At 44.4% G+C, this 20,113-nt stretch overlaps 2 protein-coding genes across 9 annotated transcripts in view; one reads left to right on the top strand and one right to left on the bottom strand.

Moving 5' to 3' along the window:
* The window catches only part of CEP57 (centrosomal protein 57), a 29,705-nt gene extending 16,348 nt beyond the window's left edge, over positions 1-13,357 (top strand). Inside the window, exons 4-11 of one of the 2 annotated variants that reach the window (XM_019530305.1) lie at positions 2,622-2,836; positions 3,398-3,511; positions 6,340-6,417; positions 8,777-8,881; positions 9,024-9,104; positions 9,536-9,780; positions 10,585-10,729; positions 12,107-13,357. In XM_019530305.1, coding sequence (XP_019385850.1) covers positions 2,622-2,836; positions 3,398-3,511; positions 6,340-6,417; positions 8,777-8,881; positions 9,024-9,104; positions 9,536-9,780; positions 10,585-10,729; positions 12,107-12,346 — 1,223 coding nt within the window. In that variant the 3' untranslated portion in view covers positions 12,347-13,357. The remainder of the gene's footprint in view (positions 1-2,621; positions 2,837-3,397; positions 3,512-6,339; positions 6,418-8,776; positions 8,882-9,023; positions 9,105-9,535; positions 9,781-10,584; positions 10,730-12,106) is intronic. The other variant, XM_019530306.1, reaches the window with a different exon arrangement.
* Positions 13,358-14,785: 1,428 nt separating this feature from the next.
* MTMR2 (myotubularin related protein 2) overlaps positions 14,786-20,113 on the bottom strand; it is a 63,224-nt gene continuing 57,896 nt past the window's right edge. For all 7 annotated transcript variants that reach the window (XM_019530302.1, XM_019530304.1, XM_019530300.1 and 4 more), the window contains 3 exons: positions 18,462-18,575; positions 16,873-17,049; positions 14,786-16,178 (listed from right to left, as the gene is read on the bottom strand). In XM_019530302.1, the coding sequence (XP_019385847.1) occupies positions 16,017-16,178; positions 16,873-17,049; positions 18,462-18,575 (453 nt within the window). In that variant the 3' untranslated portion in view covers positions 14,786-16,016. The remainder of the gene's footprint in view (positions 16,179-16,872; positions 17,050-18,461; positions 18,576-20,113) is intronic.

Here is a 20,113-nt window from a genome sequence, read left to right as displayed (position 1 = left end):
TCCCAGGAGGCAGTGGACAAGCAGGGAAGCCGGGCACATCATCTTGCCAGGAGCAGACTGAGCCAGTCTGAGCAGGAGGGGCACTGCCTCCTTGCTGCCCCCCATCCCCCTTCCTCCACTCCTCTCCATCTTGGACAGGCTTGCTCTACTCCTGGGAAGCAGACCTGCTGTAAGTGGTGGCGGGGAGGCGTTGTGTCATTCCCTTCACCCCAGATGGGCTCCCTAGAGCTGGGAGCAGAGCCAGTCTGAGGGGCAATGGGAGGCACTGGGGCTGCAGCACTTACTTTACTCAGCAGAGGCAGTGAGACCTGTCCTTCCCATAGCTCCTAGTCCTACCCTTGCTCACCAAGCCTCTAGTGCAAGTCAGCTGTGCCAGGTGATGGGCAGTCAGAGTAGGTTTTTTGCTTTACCATGTAACTTCCACTAAGCCGAACAGCACTGATTAATATTTGTTCAGCTTACAGGGTAAGGTCTGGACAAGGCTCTAATGTTGTGTCTGAGCTTGCAAAAGAGGTTCATGTCTTAAATGGGCTGCAGTCATGTCTCTCTAGAGGCCAGTCGGTGATGAGCAGGGATCCTGGTCTTCTCTGTTTAAAAATCTAAATTCTCTGATTTAAAAACGGTGTTTTAGGTGTCAGTTGAACACAATGGGCTATTGATATATTTACAGTTTTAAAGTAATATGGAAACCTATCAGTGCCTCAATCATTTATATTAAAATAAATTATAAATATGTATTTTGGTGGGGTTTTTTATCATAGAAAATCAGAGCTCCCCCTTCACTCATCAGGACACGGGTCAAGTTGCAGCTGTCCCTGCAGCTGCTTTGTAGCACTGAGAAGTACTGATATGCCCCTCACTCCCAAGCCACAGCCCCCCCTCCTTCCCCACCCGCCCGCCAGTGCCTTTCACTCCTGACCCATTGCCCATCCCCACTGGTGCCCATCACTCCCAACCTGCTGCCCCCCAGTGTCCGGGGGGGAAGAGGGGGGCAGGGCAGATGCCTGACCATAGTTGATGTCATAGGTGAAGCATTGGAGAGCATGTGCCCCCCCAGATTTGTGCCCAAAATGGAGCATGGGGCTGCAGTCTGGCCCAGCAAGTGGGACCTGGCGTGGGAGGGTGGAGTGGGGTGGCAAGACTCGTTGCCACTGCCTGGGATCCCTGCGCCAGCAGCAGTGTGAGTAATAGACCAGGATGAGGAGCGGGTCTCACTGCCCTCATCTGCTCCTGCTGCCAGCTGCTTGTGTGCCAGGTCACAGGTCTAGCCCATTGCCATGGCCCAGCTGCCACCTGTCCCCTCAGGCTGCCCATACCGTCCCCCTCCCCATCCCATCTCCCCTTTGGGATAGAGCTGTGGCTCAGGATGCAAGCGGCTGGCGATGAGGAGGTGAGGTCAGCATGCCCCCCCAGTCCATTACTCCTCACACTGCTGGTGGCACAGCTGGCATGGGAGTCCCACTGAGGCAGCTGTGTATCAGTCCAGCTGGGCTGCAGCCCTGTGCCCTGCTGTGGGTGCACAAATCTGTGGGGGGAGAAGCCACCCCATTGCCTCAAGGTGTCACCTCTGGTCTCTGCCCCTGCCCTGGAGTGCATGCCTTGCCTCTGATTGCTGTTCCCCTGCTTCCCCAGTCCCAAGCAGCCCCTTGCAGGCTGGAACTCTGCTAGCCTGCATGGCGAAACCTATGGTTTCCCACGTTTTTCTCCTTTAAAGGAGAAAATCTGTTTTTTCCGTGGCAAGCAGAAAACCCAGATCCATGGTAATGAGTTTTTGGTAACAAGGTGGAACCACTGATGAGCAACAGCTGAATGTAGTACCCTTTGAAGTAAATGTTTTGACAAACAGATGGGAAGCTGCTGCTGCTTAATTTGGTAACCATTGTGAACTAAGTGGGTTGGGGATCACCAGATACAGGTGATGTGGGTTCTATTATACTAAATGGTCACTAACATATTTGGGGATAAGGAGATAATTTCGCTCCCTGAAGAGCTAATGGGGGTGGGGTAACTTTAGCCATACTGGAAAAAAAAAAAGAAAAAGCCTGTTGCATGTGTTCAGAGTTGTTGGTTGTAGCTGTGTTGGTCTAAGGACATAGGCAGACATGATTCTTTGAGTAAATGTGATGTCTTTTATTAGATCAACTAAATAGTTGGAAAAATTGTTCATCGTAAGCTTTTGGGCACAAACACCCTTTTTCAGACATGGACATTTTGGCTTCTGTTCCACCCAGGAGAGCACACAAAACACCAGCAGACTTTCCCTATACCTAAAGAAGGGTGTTTGTACCCGAAAGCTTGCAAAGAACAATTTTTCCAACTATTTAGTTGGTCTAATAAAAGATATCACACTTGCCCAAAGAACTTTGTCTACCTGTTGCATGTGTTCCATGACATGTATGTAATAATTTATTTTGCATCTATGTATTCTGGAATAGCTCCATTTTGAAATCGCCCTGAGGGTATAGCCTTATTTGCATTAAGTATCTATACATGGTGTTGCTCAGGAATAGCTTCTGCCCTTTAAGAACACACTACTTTAATCTGAATTAACTTTTAGGTTTAAGTTAAGTTTAAGCACTTGAACTCTAAGCATTTTGAGATGGGGACTGTTCCTTGCTTAGTTTTGGAACGGCACTTAGCACATTGTGAGAGCTGCAGGAAGCAGATGATGACGACGACTGAATTCACGTTTCCACTGTCTCCGATATCTTCAGAACTGGCTTCCCAACTGGCAACTGCTGAATCACGTTGCAGACTTCTAGAGAAGCAGCTGGAATATATGAGGAAAATGATTGAGCATGCAGAAAAAGAAAAGACAAGCCTGTTGGACAAACAGGTAAATTCAGATTTTCCGAGGAAACCTGCTTGGTTGTGCTGTGCCACTGTATATAACTTCCTTGCTCCCGTTTTCTTTTACTTGTTATAGCTATATGGGTGAACTATGAACTCCATTGATAATGGCAGAACTCTCATTAATGACAATACGGCCACTTTTTTTTCTTCTTCAAAACTTGCTACCTAAAGTTTAGGCCCTAAAATAAAAACTAGCCCAATTTGTTCCAAATATGTATTTGCCCCGCCCCTCCACAGCTCTTAAATCAGTCATTGCAACATTGATCTACTGAATGTCTGTTTTCAGTATTTTTCAGGAGATTCTAATACCTAATTGAAGATGCTTGTTTTTAACGTTTGCGTCAATTCTCCAGGACATTTCTCTGGTTATGAGGTGCCTGTCATTGAATGCTGTTTGAAGGCATAGTTGCACCAAACAGAGAGAGAAATCAGTGACTTGTTTTGTTACTGTGAGGCTGTTATAACGATTTGGACATCTGTAGAGGATTTAGTAGAGTTGTGCTTTTAAAAATTGTTTTGCCTTTTTACTTTTGTCTCCTTCCAGGCCACATTAGAGAGAGAGAGACTTGATCAGTCGCATGTTCAGTCTAAGTTGGAAAAGCTGGATATGCTGGAACAAGAATACACCAAACTGACTGCAATGCAGTCCCTAGCAGAGGTCGGTCATTTCTCTTGTGATCTGGATCAGACTTGTGTTGGTCATTAATATTAGCATGCTTTTAATCTATAGCAAAGGTCATTGCAAGAGCTGGACAAAATAGTCCCTTCTCCTACAGTAAATTTTGATGTCTCCCAACAATTTTTTTTAAAAAGCTTATTTTCATTACTAGAATCTTTATATTTATTAGGGGTGTGGTGAAGTGGGCCCTATTTGATTCAGATTTGGCCTGAATCAGGGACAGTAATTCGATTTGTTGATTTGGATCACTGTCCCTGATTCGATTTGGCCGAAATCAAAATCTGAAGATTCAATGCTAATTCAGAGAATCAGTGATTCAGACAGACACACAACTTAAAAAAAAATTTCTACGTACCTTGAGGTAGCAGGTGCAACTGTGATCGCTGTGATGCTGGGGCAAATGGAGAATCCCACAGGAGTGTTGGGGGGCCCTCCACGTGCTCAGCGGCAAACCCAGAAGTGGACCAGAAGTAGTTCTGGTCCACTTCTGGGTCTGCTAGGGGTGGCCCCCTGTGTCTTCCTGGCTTGGCTGCTGGGGGACCCCGGGTGCCCCCCCAAACCCAGGAGGCATCCAGCATTGGGTGCCGCACTTTTAGAAAGGATGTGGCCAACCTGGAGAGGGTTCAGAGGAGGGCCACCTGCTTGGTGAGAGGGCAGCAGGACAGGCCCTATGAGGAGAGACTGAGGGACCTGAACCTGTTCAACCTCAGCAAGAGGAGGCTGAGGGGGGACCTGGTGGCTGCCTACAAGCTCAGGGGAGATCAACAGCTAATAGGTAGAGCCCTTTTCTCCCCAGCACCACCTGGGGTGACAAGGAACAATGGTAATAAGCTGATGGAGAATGGGTTTAGGTTAGAGATCAGAAGGCAATATTTTACAGTTAGGGGGGCCAAAATCTGGAACCAACTTCCCAGGGAAGTGGTCCTCGTCCCTACCTTGGGCAAATCCAAGAGGAGGTTGGATGATCACCTGGCTGTGGTCTTGTGAACCCAGCATTCATTCCTGCCTGTTGGCAGGGGGTTGGGCTAGATGATCTGTTCAGGTCCCTCATGACCCTAGCTACTATGAAAGGCCCTCTGATTTGATTCATATTTAGAGATTTGGCCACCGAATCAGGCTGAATCTCTGCCAGATCAAATCTGGGACTAAAGATTTGCACAGCCCTAATATCTATATCTCTACAGATGTAGTAAAAGCTGTAGGAACACTCTATTAACTGGAATGGCTGGCTGGCTGGCTGGACACAACGGGGGAAGCTTGCACATGGTGGGGAAAGATTTGCTGCCACCCACCGCCCTGTGCTGCCACTGCTCTGCATGCCCCCCCTCCCCCCCTGCTTTGTGTGCAGCCACTGCCACCCTCTCCCCCACTCTGAGTCAAAACAGTAAATTCAAATATATGTGGTGGTTTCTTTTGCCCCCAGTTGTTTCAACTGTTTGAGTTAACAGGTGTTAATGAAAATAAACTTTTATTTTATATTTATATATGTATATTTATAGATGACTCTATTTTTTATTTAATGTAAATAAATGAAATGTAAATTTTAACACACACACAAAAACTAAAATATGAACTAGACTTAAAATCATGTGCGCACACATACATACCTACTGTTTTTTAATTATGTATATTTTTTTTTTTTTTTTTTTTTAACTGACTACAGTATTTCACAATGTGTAGGTTGACCTTCATTTGGAAGTTAGGATTTTCATAGGCATGGTTTCCAAGTTGGGGCCAAGCTCGGCACTCAGTTGGTGCAGACCCATCCCCTGCAAGTGGTAGTGCCGGGGCTGCGGTAGCTAAGCCCAGCCCCAGCCCCTGCGAGTGGCACCCCAGCCGAGCGCCAATCTCAGCCCTGGCCCCCCATCCCCTGTGAGCAATGCTGGGCTCCGTGCTTGGCTGGGGATGTGCTGCTTGCAGGGGATGGGGATGGGACTAGGCTCTGCTGGCGCGGACCCATCCCCTGCAAGTGGCATGGGCTAACAGGATGGGGCTGTGACCAAGCCTGGCCCCATCTACTACGAGCGGTGCTGCCAAGTCCCACACTGCTCACAGGGGATGGGGCCAGGCTTAGTGCTGGTCTGGCACAGTTTCATCCCCTGCAAGCAGTGCTGGGTTCAGTGCTTGGCTGATGTGGCCCCATCCCCTGCAAGCGCTGCTGGCTGTGCTGTGCCAGTCGAGCACCAAGCCTGGCACCACTCACAGGAGAAGGTGGTATAGTGTATAAGTCAAAGTTGCATTTTTCAGAGACCAAAATTGGGCTTGAAAACCTGACTTGCATACTGTGAAATAGCATAAATAAAAATCAGGTCTCCACAATCAAGTTTGGATTCTGTCCAACTTGCTAGTTCTGTAGTTGCTCGGTGTCTTCCAGAGCAAGTAGAATGGGACATCACTTTTTAATGCAAAAAAACAAAAGTGAGGGCATTCAGCTTTTTTAGGACTCTTCATATTGTTCAAGAAGGGCAGCCAACCCATTTTTATTCCCTGCTGGAGATCACCGCCCCCCCACCCCACACACACACACACACTCTCTCTCTCTCTCTCTCTCTCTCAAGTCGCTTGTTCTGTACTCTCGGGCACTTCTGGAGATAGACATGGGCAAATACAGTAAACTTTCAATTTAAATATAAAGAATGCAGTGTACTGTTTGCATAGAGACAGCAGAAATTACTCTGATTCTAGAGTCTTTACTTGGCATGGACAAATGTACTGAATCTCTTCAAGTTCCTATTCTATCATTCAAGAAAAAAAAGAGAGCCATATATTCCAACAATAACAATATCTTCCCTATTAATCTTAATTAGAAAAAAATGAAAGAGCTGGAACAGAAACTGCAGGAGGAGGAACATGCAAGGAAGCTTGTGCAGGACAAAGCAGCTGAGGTAACCAGCAGCATTCTTTCCCATTGCGGTACAGTGTGTAGTGAGTAGCTATATTCCTCTTACTAACCTTTCAGCCAAGCTCACTGGTATGGTTTCCAGGATGTGCAATGTAATGATGAGATTGTGGCAGTTTATCTGCTACTCGACTCCTAAAATACAAAGTGATATCCCTCTGACTTTCCTGCATTTTTTTTCCTTTCCAACTAATCCATTTTGTTTTTCCTTGGCAACGGAGGGAATGTGGGAGGAACCAATATCTGTGACCTTCCATGTTCTCTCTGCTGAAAGACAGCTGGTAAATTGCATGTAGAGGCAGGGAAATTGCAGCATTTCTTTCAGCTAGATGAGGGGTGGGCAAAATATGGCCCGTGGGCTGGATACGGCCTGCAAGGCCATTCTGTCTGGCCTGCGGGGCCCCTAAAAATGTAGAAAATTAATATTTGTCTTTTGGATCTTGTAAAATAAATAAATAACAGGAACTAGGGACAGTAGGACCCAGGGGGGAGCCTGGCGGGCTCCTACAACAGCAGGGCCCACCCGGCCCCGCTCCCCCCTAGGTAAAAGCCCCAGCAGGGGCTTCTGGCCTGGGACCATGTGGCTTCTCAGCTGTACCGGTGCGGGAAACTCAGGTAAGGGGAGGAGCCCAGGAAAAGCTAAGCCTGGGGAAAAGTGGCCCCTTGTTCACTGTGGCCAGCGCTCCCTACTTCAGCTGCTCACAGCCTGCGCAGGGCTGTCCTGAGGAGGCACAGGCAGCCCCACATGGGCTGTGAGCGGCTGCAGTGCAGAATGCCAGCCACAGGGCGAGGCTCCTTTTCCCTGCACTCAGCACCAGCTTGTAACCCGCCCCCGCTGCCAGCCTGGGCCCTGCGCTGGCTCTGGGCTTGCCTGTCGGAGCTGTGCCATGGCAGCTGCAGCCCTTCCACTTGCCGTGCTGGGCAGTGTTTGCTGCTGCCTGCCCAGAAGTCATGTGTTGGGCAGCCCAGAGGCAGCGGTGCCAAATGCTGCCTGGTGTGGCAAGCAGGGGGGAGGCAGCTGCTGATGGGTGAGCAGCTGCCAATGGGCGAGCCCAGAGCTGGCACAGGGCCCAGGCTGGCAGTGGGGGCAGGTTACAAGGCAGTGCTGAGCACAGGAAAAGTAGCCCCTCGCCCGCCCCTAAAAATTGTAACTATTTCTTAAAGCCTTGCAGTTAATTGTGATTAATTTTTTTAATAGCTTGTCAGTCCTAATAGGAACAGCTCTATTCCTCCATATCATACGATCTTAGTGCAGGAGTGCAACATGTTACCTGACTTTTTCTTTGGAATGTTCCAATGGGGAACATTTTGCCCCTCTTGTGTACCAGCAGCCTGGGAAAATAAGTTTTTTAGGGCAGGGAACTTCCACCCTTACTTAGGCAGCATTTGTTTGATAGTATATATTCTCCCTTTGGCTGTCTGCAGGCTCCTAGTGTAAAATATTAGCTACATTTTTTGTTCTGTATCCATGTGAAGTCTGGGGAAGAGAACATGGGGTATGTTGCTAGCTACAGCAATCCTAGTTTCTAAGGTCTCAAGAGAAAAACATGCACAAACAGCTCGGGATGAAGTTCTGAAAGGAGTTAGGAGGTCCCTTTGGAAATATTGAATGAAAAGAAGATCCACCCAGTCTGTGATGAGCTTGTATACAGGGAATTATTGATTTAGTACAGGACTAAGCATCTAATTGACTGGATGCAGTGATCAACCGTGAAGATAGAAAGAAAAGCTACATCATCTTGCCTCCTGAGCTGAAGGTCTAGCTCAGGGGCAGGCAGTTAGTTTGGGTGGAGGGCTGCTTACTCAGTTTTGGCAATCTGTCAAGGGCCATGGCCCTAGTTCCTATATTAATCACACTTATGCACTTGAGAAATTTCTTTGTTGGCAGTGGATGGAAATAATAGTTTAAAAAGCCACTTCAGCCTTTTTAGGGGCACAAATGAACAGGGTGCTGTCACTGTACTAACTGGGAGATTTGTTCACCATAACTCCACCAAAATACAAGGACTTGTGATGCCATAAATAACATCAGTAACTGAATTGGGCAGGACCAGCAAGCGCACTTGATCAATGTGCTGGCAATCAGCAGTGATGGTAAAGGAGGTGTAGGATTAATATTTAGCACTTTCTAGCCTGAAAGTGACCTCATTCAGTTTCCATTGAGACTAGTTATCCTTCATTTGGTCGGGAAGTATAGTTTAGATGCAGTCATGGTCACTATTATTTGACAGTAACAACGCAGTCTCACTGTAGAGGCTACGTGCCCCTGCCATCTCATAAGCCTATGCATGTGTGCAAGCACACAAATTCTGATGAAGTAAAAACATCATAATTCCCATTTGCAGCTTCAGATGGGCCTGGAAACCAGCAAAATACTGTTTCAGGCAGGGTCACCATCAATCTCTGCAAAATCAAGAAAAACGAAGAAGAAAACTAAGCACCCAGATAAGGTAGTATGCTGTTGTTTTAAACGATATGGGGGGTGGGGAAGAAGGGCAGCTAGGTATCTGTGTTCTCTGATCACTGGGCCACCAAGCAGAGAATGGGCTTGACAGTGAGTGCCACCTCTAATAAGCTACTGTTTTCTTTCAGAAATGCTCTCCTTCAGGCCATCTTAACACTCAGCCCCACTACAGACTGTGTCTGGGTGATGTGCCATTTGTAGCTGGAAAGGTAAGATGATTAATTTTGAAAGCCCATAAATAAGGAACAGGAGATTGTTACATTTGATTTCAGTTGGACTTTCAGAAGACATGGCTTACTTTTAGCCTCCGACTTGGTGCTCTTGTGACACCCAGTGGTCAGACTGATTAAGAGATTTAATTTGTTTTCTTTCCAGCTCTTTTCTATCGGAGGTTTGCCTTTGAGATCGCAATGAATCGGTACATATAAAATGGGCCCTTTGCTCCCAGGGCTGTCTAGTCACGCTGTTTTTCACAAGAAGCACTCATCATACAAACAAAAATCCCTTAAAGTAATTCCTAGCAACAAATCAAAAGGAAAATTATATAATTAGGATTGAATGTCTTGCAACATACTCAGTTGCTCTAAGTTGTTAATAAACACTAAGAACTATTTATGTATACTTGGTTTTTCTTCTTCAGTCTACTGGTCCTAGCCATTCTGTTGGTGCCAATGTCCAGCATGTGTTGCATCTGATGAAACAACACTCAAAAGCCCTGTGTAACAATCGCGTGGTCACTGATGTTCCGCTAGCTGAGTCCATTGGCAGTGTCCCTCGTACCAGCAAAGACAGAAAGCCCTCCTTATCGAATGACTCTTCTTCATCCCAGGAAGAGCTCTCAGAAGTGCTGCTGACTTTGCAGGATGAATTTGGACAAATGAGTTTGTGAGTTCCATAATAAATTGTGTCTAATTGAAAATGTTAATGCGTTTTACCACTAGTCTGATGTTGGCAATTTTCTGTAGGATAGGGGGAGGCCTAGGCTGCCTTTTCCCCAAGAATGGTAGGTGCCTTTGGGTGGGGTTGGAGCCCAGTTAATGGTGGATAGTTTAGTTCTTTCCAACTGCTCCAAAGTAGAGACCAACTTTCCCCTCTGTAGTATTAGCACTCAGTTTTGATTATTCTATGCTGCAGAGTTACTTTGCTAATTGTACCTGCCTACAGCAGTACCAGACTTAAGGGATTGCTCCCCCAGGCTCCATTTCTCATCATTCATTGCACAGCAGACAATTGAGTAAATAAGACTACCTTTTTTAGGGCTCTTGTTTTCAGTTTCTGTGGTCTTCCCAGCATCTGTAGGAGCGCACACTTAAAATACCAGTAGCCCATATAAATGGAATAAGGAAGTGTAGAGGGAGAACTTGGGCTTTCTAAACAGCTCCCTGAAGGTTCAGACTATGCCTGGAAGAGGCTACTTGTATCATCTTAACCTAACAGTATTTGAGTTCAAACAAACTTGTATTTTTAACAGCCAGCCAGTACAGCAAGAATGAGCTACTGGCATGCCTTCCTGTAATACTACTAACTACCAGCAAGAGCGTTGCAAACCAGTTGTTATACAAAACCCGATAAAAGACTGAAACTCTTTCTGGTTGCTGATATTGTGTCTCCCTAGAGACATAAGCATGTAAGTAGAGCAACATTAAATTTGACCCAAGCTTTTTTTCCTGTCTTTAAATTACATGGAAGTGATCATCAGCAGCTAACAAAGCTAATCCAGGAAGCTCCAACCATTGCCCTCAGGGAAGACCTGGAGAGGGAGCTTGAGGCACTGGTGGGAAGAATGGAGGCAAAAGCAGATCAAATCAGTAAAGTCCGGAGACATCGGGCACGAGTGAGTGACCTTCTTGCTCTTGCACTTCTGTAAGACTGCCTCAAATAATCTTTTACTGTCTGTTTATAGCTGAATTTGGATCAGCCAGAAAGATCTCCTAAGAGGTATAAGACAGACCACTTTTAACAGTCAGAACTTCATAAAGACACAATTTTTCAGTGTGTCTTAAATGTTTTCCCCTCAATGCTTGATAAACATTTAAAAGTGGGAGCTGCTTGTATTCCTAGTCTGTATCCAGACTAACGCAGCTGTGTGGTATGCAGACCACACATTCAGCTGTATAGCGTGTGGGGAGGGTTTGACACTGGGATCTCCCAGAGTCAAAAGTAGAGCACTATACTCAGGGGCAGCGTACACCACCGAAAACCAGAGCCTGGCTGGCTGGAGGTACACTCTAGCTGCCAGCCAGGATCCAAACAGCAGGATCACCACTGCTGCAGCCCCAGCACCAGAACCAGGGTCAGCCCAGTGCTGGCCCCAGCATCCGCTCCTACCTACCTGGGGTAACATGCCACTTGCCAGAGGGCACATGGCCCAGGTGTTGCCTGGGGACAAAGAGTGGCTGCACAAGGTGTGCCACTGCTGCTTGTCCCTGGGGAAACAAACAGCCACGCTTGTGTGGAAGCAGCCTGAGTGGTCTGCATTCACTGTTTTGCTCCAGTTTAAAAGGTGAATTGATTTTAATGTAAACTAGGTTCTTTCACTCATAAGCTTCTTAGAAGCTTAAATAGTTACTTATATCAAGATTTAATCCTGTATCCAATTTTTCTTCTCTCCTTTACTAATTTTAGGAATAGATCTATGGAACAATTGCAGCTACATTAAAGCATACTGATGCAGGCTGTTATGACTCATGAGCTTGTCGTGATACAGGTGAAGCAAACTACTCCAGCTGTAACTTTGCCATGAATGAAGCTGGGTTAGGATAATTAGTTCACTTGTATTCCTACAGGATCATGCAGAAGTAACATAACAGCAGCTCCCTTCCCCTTTTAAAGCAGCTAAAATTGTGTTTGTCCATACCATTTCTCAAGCTTTCCCCCAATGTTTAAATACAGTGTTATAGGTTTATTAAATTCACATGGGTCTAGAAGCAGAACTGAAAATGCAAGACAGGCTGAAAAAGTTAAGTTTTTCCCCACTCGTCCTTATGATTGAGGGACTTCCTTGGACCCTGCTTGTTCTAACAGTAATTCAGAATAGAAGCTGCATTGGAATCCAAGGGATTGTATTCTGACTGGGTATCTTGAAAGGAGATCCCCAGCTTTCTGTTGTGGATAGGGGGCAGCACAGGCATGTGTGATTTTTGCCTGCAATGTGAATAAAGGACGAGGTGAAAAAAAAACTGCTCCTAATATCTCTTGCCTTTCCTCTTAGCTTGATAAACTCAAGAGAGAATGTAAATCCAAAAAGCCTTGTGGTGAAGAGAGAGACAGAAGGTTTACAAAAGGAACTAGTGAGGTGAGAGTGACAACAACCGTGACTACAAGAGGCAAGGATGCTGGTCCCATCAAAGTAAAACCTGGAGAAAAAAGCCGGAAAAACTTACAGCTGTTGCGGGACATGCAGAGTATACAGACTTCACTGCAGAAAGATGACATCAGCTGGGACTACTGACTTCTGTACTGCAGGAGCGGTTTTTTTTTGAGACTCCACCAATCCGGATTTTTTTCGTTCCAGGTCTAAACAACTGCCTTTTTCTAATGTGTGAAAGAGACTACTGCATACTAAGTGCACTTTTAAAATTGTAAACCCCCCCCTCACTCTTCTATCTTTAGGTGTGATCGTGTTCTGGTCTTAATCCAAACAATGTACATAAAGAACAAGCTTCACTCTTAAAGTATCCCTGCTAATAGCCCTTTGCTGCTCCCTTTTCCTGCTTACCATCTGCAGGCTGTCTTTATTTCACTGTTTTTCTGGGGTGGCTTGACTAAAAGGCATACCTAATCTTACAGCTTATACTGTTGAAATTTTACACAGGTAGGTGTTTAAAGACATATCACATGAAAACAAAACTTGGACATGAGTCTGAAAAACATTAGCGATCCTCTGATGTGTGTGCAGCTGCTGTCATAGGCTTTTGTGTTATAGTGATTTGTTTTCTTCACAAAACCCATCCAGTCCTTGTTCTGCTACATTCTACTACCCATTTCTAACTGTACTGGATGCTTTAACATCCACAAAGAAGGAACAGTCATCATTTTTCCAATTGGTTTTCCTTTAACAACTAAGAGTAATGACATTTAAGACCAAAGGGAGTAAGCGGTCTTCAGAAATAGCATCCATTTTAAGCATGACCACAGGATAAAACTCATTACTGGCATATCCCTTTAGATGGTAAAGGGCTAAGGAGAAGCATTGAGATATTTTAAAGTGCAAGTGCCTCAATCATGCCAGGCAGCTTGCTTTTAACTTGAATTCTTCATTTTGGCTGTGTGTGAATGTCGTCATACAAACATGAAGGTAAAATTACTTGCCTATCTAAGTGAATTATTTATTATGTTAATAATGCACAGAGTTTCCTATTCATGGAATATACAGAAGACTGATTACCTCTATAAAGTTATGATTGGAAGCCAATAAAGCTAACCTGCTGAAGTGGAACAGTAGGCATTTCTTTTAACAGTCTGAAGTTCTAAGGTGCCTGGTTTGTGTTACAAACAGCATATGAGCAGGGGGAGCATGTGCATCTTCCCCTAGTCCAGACCAGGACCAGCCTGGGGGCACTGCTTGCAGACACCACACGTGCTGCAGGCCTTTGCCTGGCAACAGCTCTCAAATATTCCACAAAGACAGGTTTCAAGATTGCCCTCGGAGGGCAGACAAGGTATGCATGGGCCTGGCCATGGCTTTGTTTCTGTCGTGTACACACATTTTCAAGGGCCTGATTCAGAAGGCATGCTCAAGATCTGCACCTAACACAGGCCCAAGGAGGTGGTAGCGCCTGTAGCAGTGGTCTAAAAACTCCTGCATGGTTGAAAGAGAGGTATAAAACTAGAAGTGGAAGCATTTGAATTGTAAGTTTCTCCAGTGGCCTCCACATTTGAGGCACTAACTAGTTCATAGATATTATATTTAAATCAAAATGGATGAGCTAGTTGCAACTAGACAAGAACACTTAGATGTGAAAAATATCTTACAACAATTCCAGAACTATGGAGCTTGAATATTACAAGCATCTGTAAGAATAAGAGAGGGAGAAGAGTTAAATTTCCACATAGGTTTCAAGGCATCAAAAATTGTTACTTTAATGGTGTCTTTTAGCACTAATAGTAAAGTTTTCTAAATAACAAATACAATTGGAAGCAAGATAGAGAAATAACTTACCTGTTCACTGATTTTATTTTTTTTGTTAAGGAAACAAATCCTCCACTTTAAGAAACAGGAATTCTTCCCTACTGAATTTGCAAGGTGAGGGTATTGCTACATAAGGATAACTTATACTAGAGACTAGAAGAGTATGTCCCTATGAACTGAACACAGCCTCCTGATCCAGAATGTTTTGATTCTTTGCAACACAGAAATCAAAGTTTAGGTAAAACTTTTTAAAGACTTAGAGGGCCAGGTTTATAAAACTCAAGTGTGCTGTTCACTTCATTGCATGGCTTGTCTATGTCACTATCAACAGATTTACAGTAGGAAGTAGTGGAGAAGAGAAAAGATAGTCTACCTTATGCAGCTGACTCCAAGTCAGCCAAACTTTTTTTTTTTCTTTTTTTTAACTGCCCAAACAACATTCTGCTGCACATGCTTCTCTCTCTGAGGAGAGGTGAAAGAATATGTGTGTGACAGGTGTGTAGCTGCTTGATGGACTAGTAGAACAGCTCAGACAGTACAGTACCAAAACTGAAGTCTCAGTAGTGAGCCTCTTGCTTACTATGGAAATGAGATGTGGGGGCAAAGTAACCCCCCACAACCCAATGCAAATATATGGGCCTTTATTGAGAAGTCCCCATTATTTATATGGAAAGATACTCTGGAAAATTCACTGTTTGCAAGCAACTACAAAAAATAAGTTTTAACTCCCATTTTCTGCAATGAAGTTATGCATTACAGTTGATTTTGGATAAAGTTTAATTGACCACTGTGCAGGTAACAAGGCTCCTAAATACACTATACTCTCCCTCTCAGAATAAAACATATTTAAGCAAGTGCTAAAATATTACTTTAGCAGACTAAACAACTGACCATTCACTTTACAGTGTGATTGTAATACATGCAGAAGGTTTTCTTTGGTCAATCAGTAAACAGAAAAATAAAATACAGCATGAATTATGAACACATCACCATGATCCTGCACCAAAGCATTAAATAACAGTTTACACTTACCTAAGGAAAATGAAACTCAACTGATTCCAGTATGTGTTGCATTTGCCATCTCTTGGGTATAAGGCATGGGAAAGAAATAGCTGCAGAAACTACAGGGGAGTTGTCTCCTGCCCCATCCTTTATAAAAGTGGTTTAATATTAGTTTAATGGAATTAACTGATGTAAATAATATGTGATACCTGAAGATAAACTGTCCTAAAAAGGACAACTTGAGGGATAGTGGTAATTCATCTACTCCCATACCCTCCCGGTTGAAGATGCCTTTCCTGTAGATAAGGTATCACTTTGCTTTATTAGGAATATATCTTAAGAAAAAGCTGACATTGATTTAAGTTCTCGCATACCTCCAGACAAAAGCAAAGCTTAAATACATGGTCCAATTTCCTATGTGATGGGAAAGAACAAATTAGTCAATAGGAAAAAAATCTGTTTAGGGTTCTCTTGGAATTTCATATGTTGGCAACATTTCAGTTTTGACATTTTTGCATGTAAACTGACACTGAGAAGTCCAATTGTTCAACACAGCTGCAGTCCAGACTTTGAAACCGATAAGAATCCTGCTTATTCCCTCTTTAGTCTGTATCTGTTCCAGCAAAATGGAGACTTGTCAGACTTCTCCTGTGTAGACACTTTTCCTATATAAATGTTCCTTCCAATGCACTGTCCCTCACTGAAAGCGAAGTGGTTTCTAATAGATATGTGAACAAGAGCTCTGCATCTTGTTTTTGGTACAATTTGTAGTTTTATAGTAATCTAGCCACTAAGAAAACTAATTGCATAGGGGGCATGATTTTGCTTAAGTTTCCATTAATATTACAGTACTAATAAATAACCCTGGAAAGAAATATAATAAATAAATTGTCATCTCCTAGACACCAGGTTTTTAACTTCAGAGGGTTTCCTGCTAAAAAAGCTGCCCTTGTATCACGGTCCTGAAAAGTACTTAAAAGAAAAGTCATTATACAACTGTCTGCACAGGAGCCACACATTGGGCAGGAGAGCCAGCTCTCTCTGAGGAGGAGGTTGATCGGTTAGTTATTTCTCTCTGGAGCTCCTCCACCTTCTTCTGCAGCTCGGCTCGCTTTGCAAGAAGTTCTTTGTATCGATTGTGAACAGGCTCCTGCAATACAAAAGAACCTGAGCCTGAGTGATGGCAGAATGCAGCTCAGACCAAAGATGCTCTTTCCCCACTTTTAGTCTGTATATGGACTATGTAATCCCCTCTGTTGTTCCTTGCCGCCTAGTGACCAAGCCCAGTAACAGCAGCCCATACCCTTCAGCTACGTTGGGATAAGCTGTACATCCATCCATCCATTATGAACACTGGCGTACTTTTAAACCAATGTACAATACTGTTGTAAAATTAGCACAGGGTGTGTGATTTCCATATGCCAAGCTTGCCATGTGAAGTGCTTACTGGCTTTAATGGAAATTTTAATAATAATGAAATAATGAAATAATGAAATAATGATGGCTAAAAGCCATCAGTGGGAATTTCACAAGCTGACATCTGCAGAAGTATCAGGGAGAAGATGCCCATGGCACCCGAGTCTCTGCCTTCAGATTACTTACCTGGGGACTTAATTTTAGGCATCTAATTTAAAAAGTAGCCAGGATTTTCAACAGACTGTTGCAACAGACTGGAAATGATTCTTAAAGTTTTCAGGTTTGTTTGTTTTTTTTAAATACAAATGCAAGCTAAAACAGCTCCACCTGGGTACTACCACATATCTGTCTACGGCCAAGTCTACAGGCTCCTTAGTAATGTCAGTGAGACACAACTTCTAACACATTAAACAAAAAAACCTGTTCACCTGTGGTTTCATCCTTGGATTCCATCTGATGTAATATCCCACCCAAAGCTCTAGATGGCGCATGCTGGCTACTGGATACAACACATGGTTGGTGTAGCTCCCGTACAAGGGGTTTGTAAAGTCTTCAAGTTGGCTATTGATGTAGGACCACAGTGACACAGTCTTTTTTGGAAGGCTCTGCGGGGGGGGAAATAAAAGCTTCATTTTACATGCGCAGCCATATAAGCTCTAGCATTTATCTACACAGCTTGAGGAGTATTTATACCACCATATTCATATGTTCGCCATTAATACAAATCTGGCTGCCTTTCCCTAGCTAAAAAAAAATACATTTCATCCTTTTGAAGTGGTTTCTGTAATGCAGACACACATTCTGGCATGAAAACACCCTTTATTCCCATCTCAAGCCCCTGCACAAATCAAAATCCTCCTCAGCACAAGTGGAAGACCCCGTCCAGAGTGGAGCTGGGCATCTACAATGGAAATGCTGAAGGCTGAAATGAGTGGGGGGAGGAAGGCTGCTCATGTGAATGATCATTACTTCTGCTTAGCTTCACCTCTTTGAAGGGCTCCTGGAGAAGCTCTGGTACACAGAAAAAAAAGACAGTCCTAGATTAAGTTTTGATTTAAGTGAAGTATATGCAAGTAGCTCCTTCCAAATCAATGGAAATACACATGCGTTTAAGTGCTTTTTTACACTAGGGCCTTAAAGAGAATAGATTGCATGTGTTTGCTGCTTTGGAACGACATGTTTCACCTCTGCACACCCACTGGTCATGTGCAGCACACTGACCAGGTATTATACCACCACTCAACCCTACACACAGCAGTTCTCTGCTACACAGTCATGAACAGCCCTTAGCCCTACAGCCTCTGCCAATACCACTGCTGCTGGTGAATTACCCACTCCTAGCCTAGAGCCAGCCTGTGGGTACTATAAGGGTGCTTCCTACTTTAACAAACTGCTTTAATTCATTTCAACCTACACAGAATCCCTCCATTTATGTTTTAGGTTTTGTTCCTGCATGAAGCCCTGGTCATGTTGGTCAGATGACGGGACAGAACTGGCTGGGCTAAATCCTCCTCAATGGCTGGCAGCTCCAGCTCATTCAAAGTGAAATAAAAAGAGCACATCTGAAAACCTGTAATGTCCTTGGTGTTAACCAGATGTGCAGTATGACAGTAGGTGCTTCCTGGTTTCTATACTGTGAAAATGGTCTTAAGTGACAACTTAGAGGACTAGAGGGAAAAAAGTGATCAGGAGAAGCATGTGTCTAACCAAAGTTAAACAAACGTACTCTTCCAACCACCTAGAATATGAATGTGACCAATGAAAGCAGCAGGAAGTGGCTGAAGGCAGCTGTTCACACTACAGGGAGGGAAACATGCACTGTTCTGAAGCACAGAAGTTAAGTTAGAACAATCAGCATTACTTTTTGCAGGTAGAGGGAATCCTGAATATCAGCTGTTTTGCTAGAAAGTCTCTTAAGGCCAAAACCACTGAAGTCACTGGGAACTGGCAAGCTTTCATTAGCCCTTTTGAAGAATACAAGTACAGTGTGTTCACCTGGGGAAAGAACGAGGCTTACCTCTTTCACTCTCTGCTGCTCACTGCTACACAGGAATGTTCCAAACAAACAGCTGTACAGGTGGTCCAGAATGGTTATCAGGAAGTACTCACTGAATTCAAAGGCTGTAGGAAACTTCCAGCACAACCAAAAAAGAGAGGTTTTTTCTTAAACAATTCATTACTTGTTGCAAATGAACATAACACATCCGTACCAATCGATAGCATTAACGAGCTGACTTTATATCCACTCTGCACTGGGTTATCTGTCTGTCTCCTCAGTTATATTCCTCCTTTCCACGAGCAAGCACCCCTTAAAAATATGCTTGACATGCAAGAAGGAATTTTGCGCAGCAGCCAGAGGCCTAAAGGATCTGATCACTGTTTATACACAACCAATACTGCTTCTACTGAAGTTTGCTCTATTATGCCTGCTGCTAATGCCACACCATGAAGTGAGATTGAATGAGACGTGACAGAGGGTAGGAAGCCTCAGGTGATTACTGGAAATAATCCCCACATCCAACAGAGAATTAGGATGAAAGCCATGCTACTAGTTCACAGGTCAGGAATAGGTTACAGGACTCTAGGCTTTGATATCATGTCTTGACACCCAGTGGAACACGTAGGTGCTCCTGTAACACAGTTAGCCATGGCAGATGTCTTGATAACCCAATGATCCAGGGTTATTTTTCTTTCTTTTTTTGTTTTAAAAAGTCTCCCACTTGTTTTATCACAATTTTTCAAAACCAGAATCATTCTCAGGAGGAAGACACACAGCACAATCACTGCAGAGGAACTTCCCCCATATTTTTATCCACAGTAAATTTGCTCCATTGTTCGACAGGACACTTGGGCCTGCTCTCCCAAATTGTGGGTCCACTGTAAGCCCTTTACAGCACTGGGTCAGTAGGTGGCAAGGGAGCCAGTTTGTGCAGAGCAGGATGAACCTGACACTGGGAGCAGAAGCACCACACATTACTACTTAAAAGTTACTGTACAAAAGTTATTAGTTCAAAAGGTAGCTTTACCCAGGATTCAAGTGATTTACTGCAGAATAGGGCTGTGCATCATGTCACAAAGTCAATTTACTAAGGAACAGAAATTTTGTAGGTCTGCACCTGCTCACTAGCTAGGAGAAAATGTGAAAAAGGTATGAAAATAATATTTTAAAAGGTTTTTCAAGTCATGGCAGAGCAATGCAGTAATGAACACAAGCCAGGTATGGTGCTGGAGGGAGGTCTGAAGCATGGCAGGGTTGTAAGTTGTGGAGGGGGAAAACTGGAGCTCTTTGAAGGGATGGGGGATGAGTACAGGGGTGAGTGGACACAGAGATATGCAGAGCCCTCAGCTTCAATAGTCAGCCTGTCGACAGCAGATGTAGCCCTAATTCTCCTTATCCCCCTTCCCTTCTTGGCTACTAAGCCGAGGTCCCATGGCTAGACGGTTTCATAGTTTCTAGGGTCAGAAGGGACCTGAGTAGATCATTTAGTCTGACCCCCTGCCATGGCAGGAAAGAGTACTGGGGTCAAACAACCCCAGCAAGGTGTACATCTAGCTTCCTTTTAAAGACCCCCAGGGGAGGAGCCAGCACCACTTCTCTTGGAAGTTGGTTCCAGATCCTAGCCGCCCTGACCGTGAAGTAGAGCCTCCTGATATCTGGCCTGAACCTGC

This window comes from Crocodylus porosus, unplaced genomic scaffold (assembly GCF_001723895.1).
Source record: "Crocodylus porosus isolate Cpor-Errol unplaced genomic scaffold, CroPor_comp1, whole genome shotgun sequence".
NCBI classification, from domain to species: domain Eukaryota; kingdom Metazoa; phylum Chordata; order Crocodylia; family Crocodylidae; genus Crocodylus; species Crocodylus porosus.
This window is presented reverse-complemented; position numbering and strand designations above follow the sequence as displayed.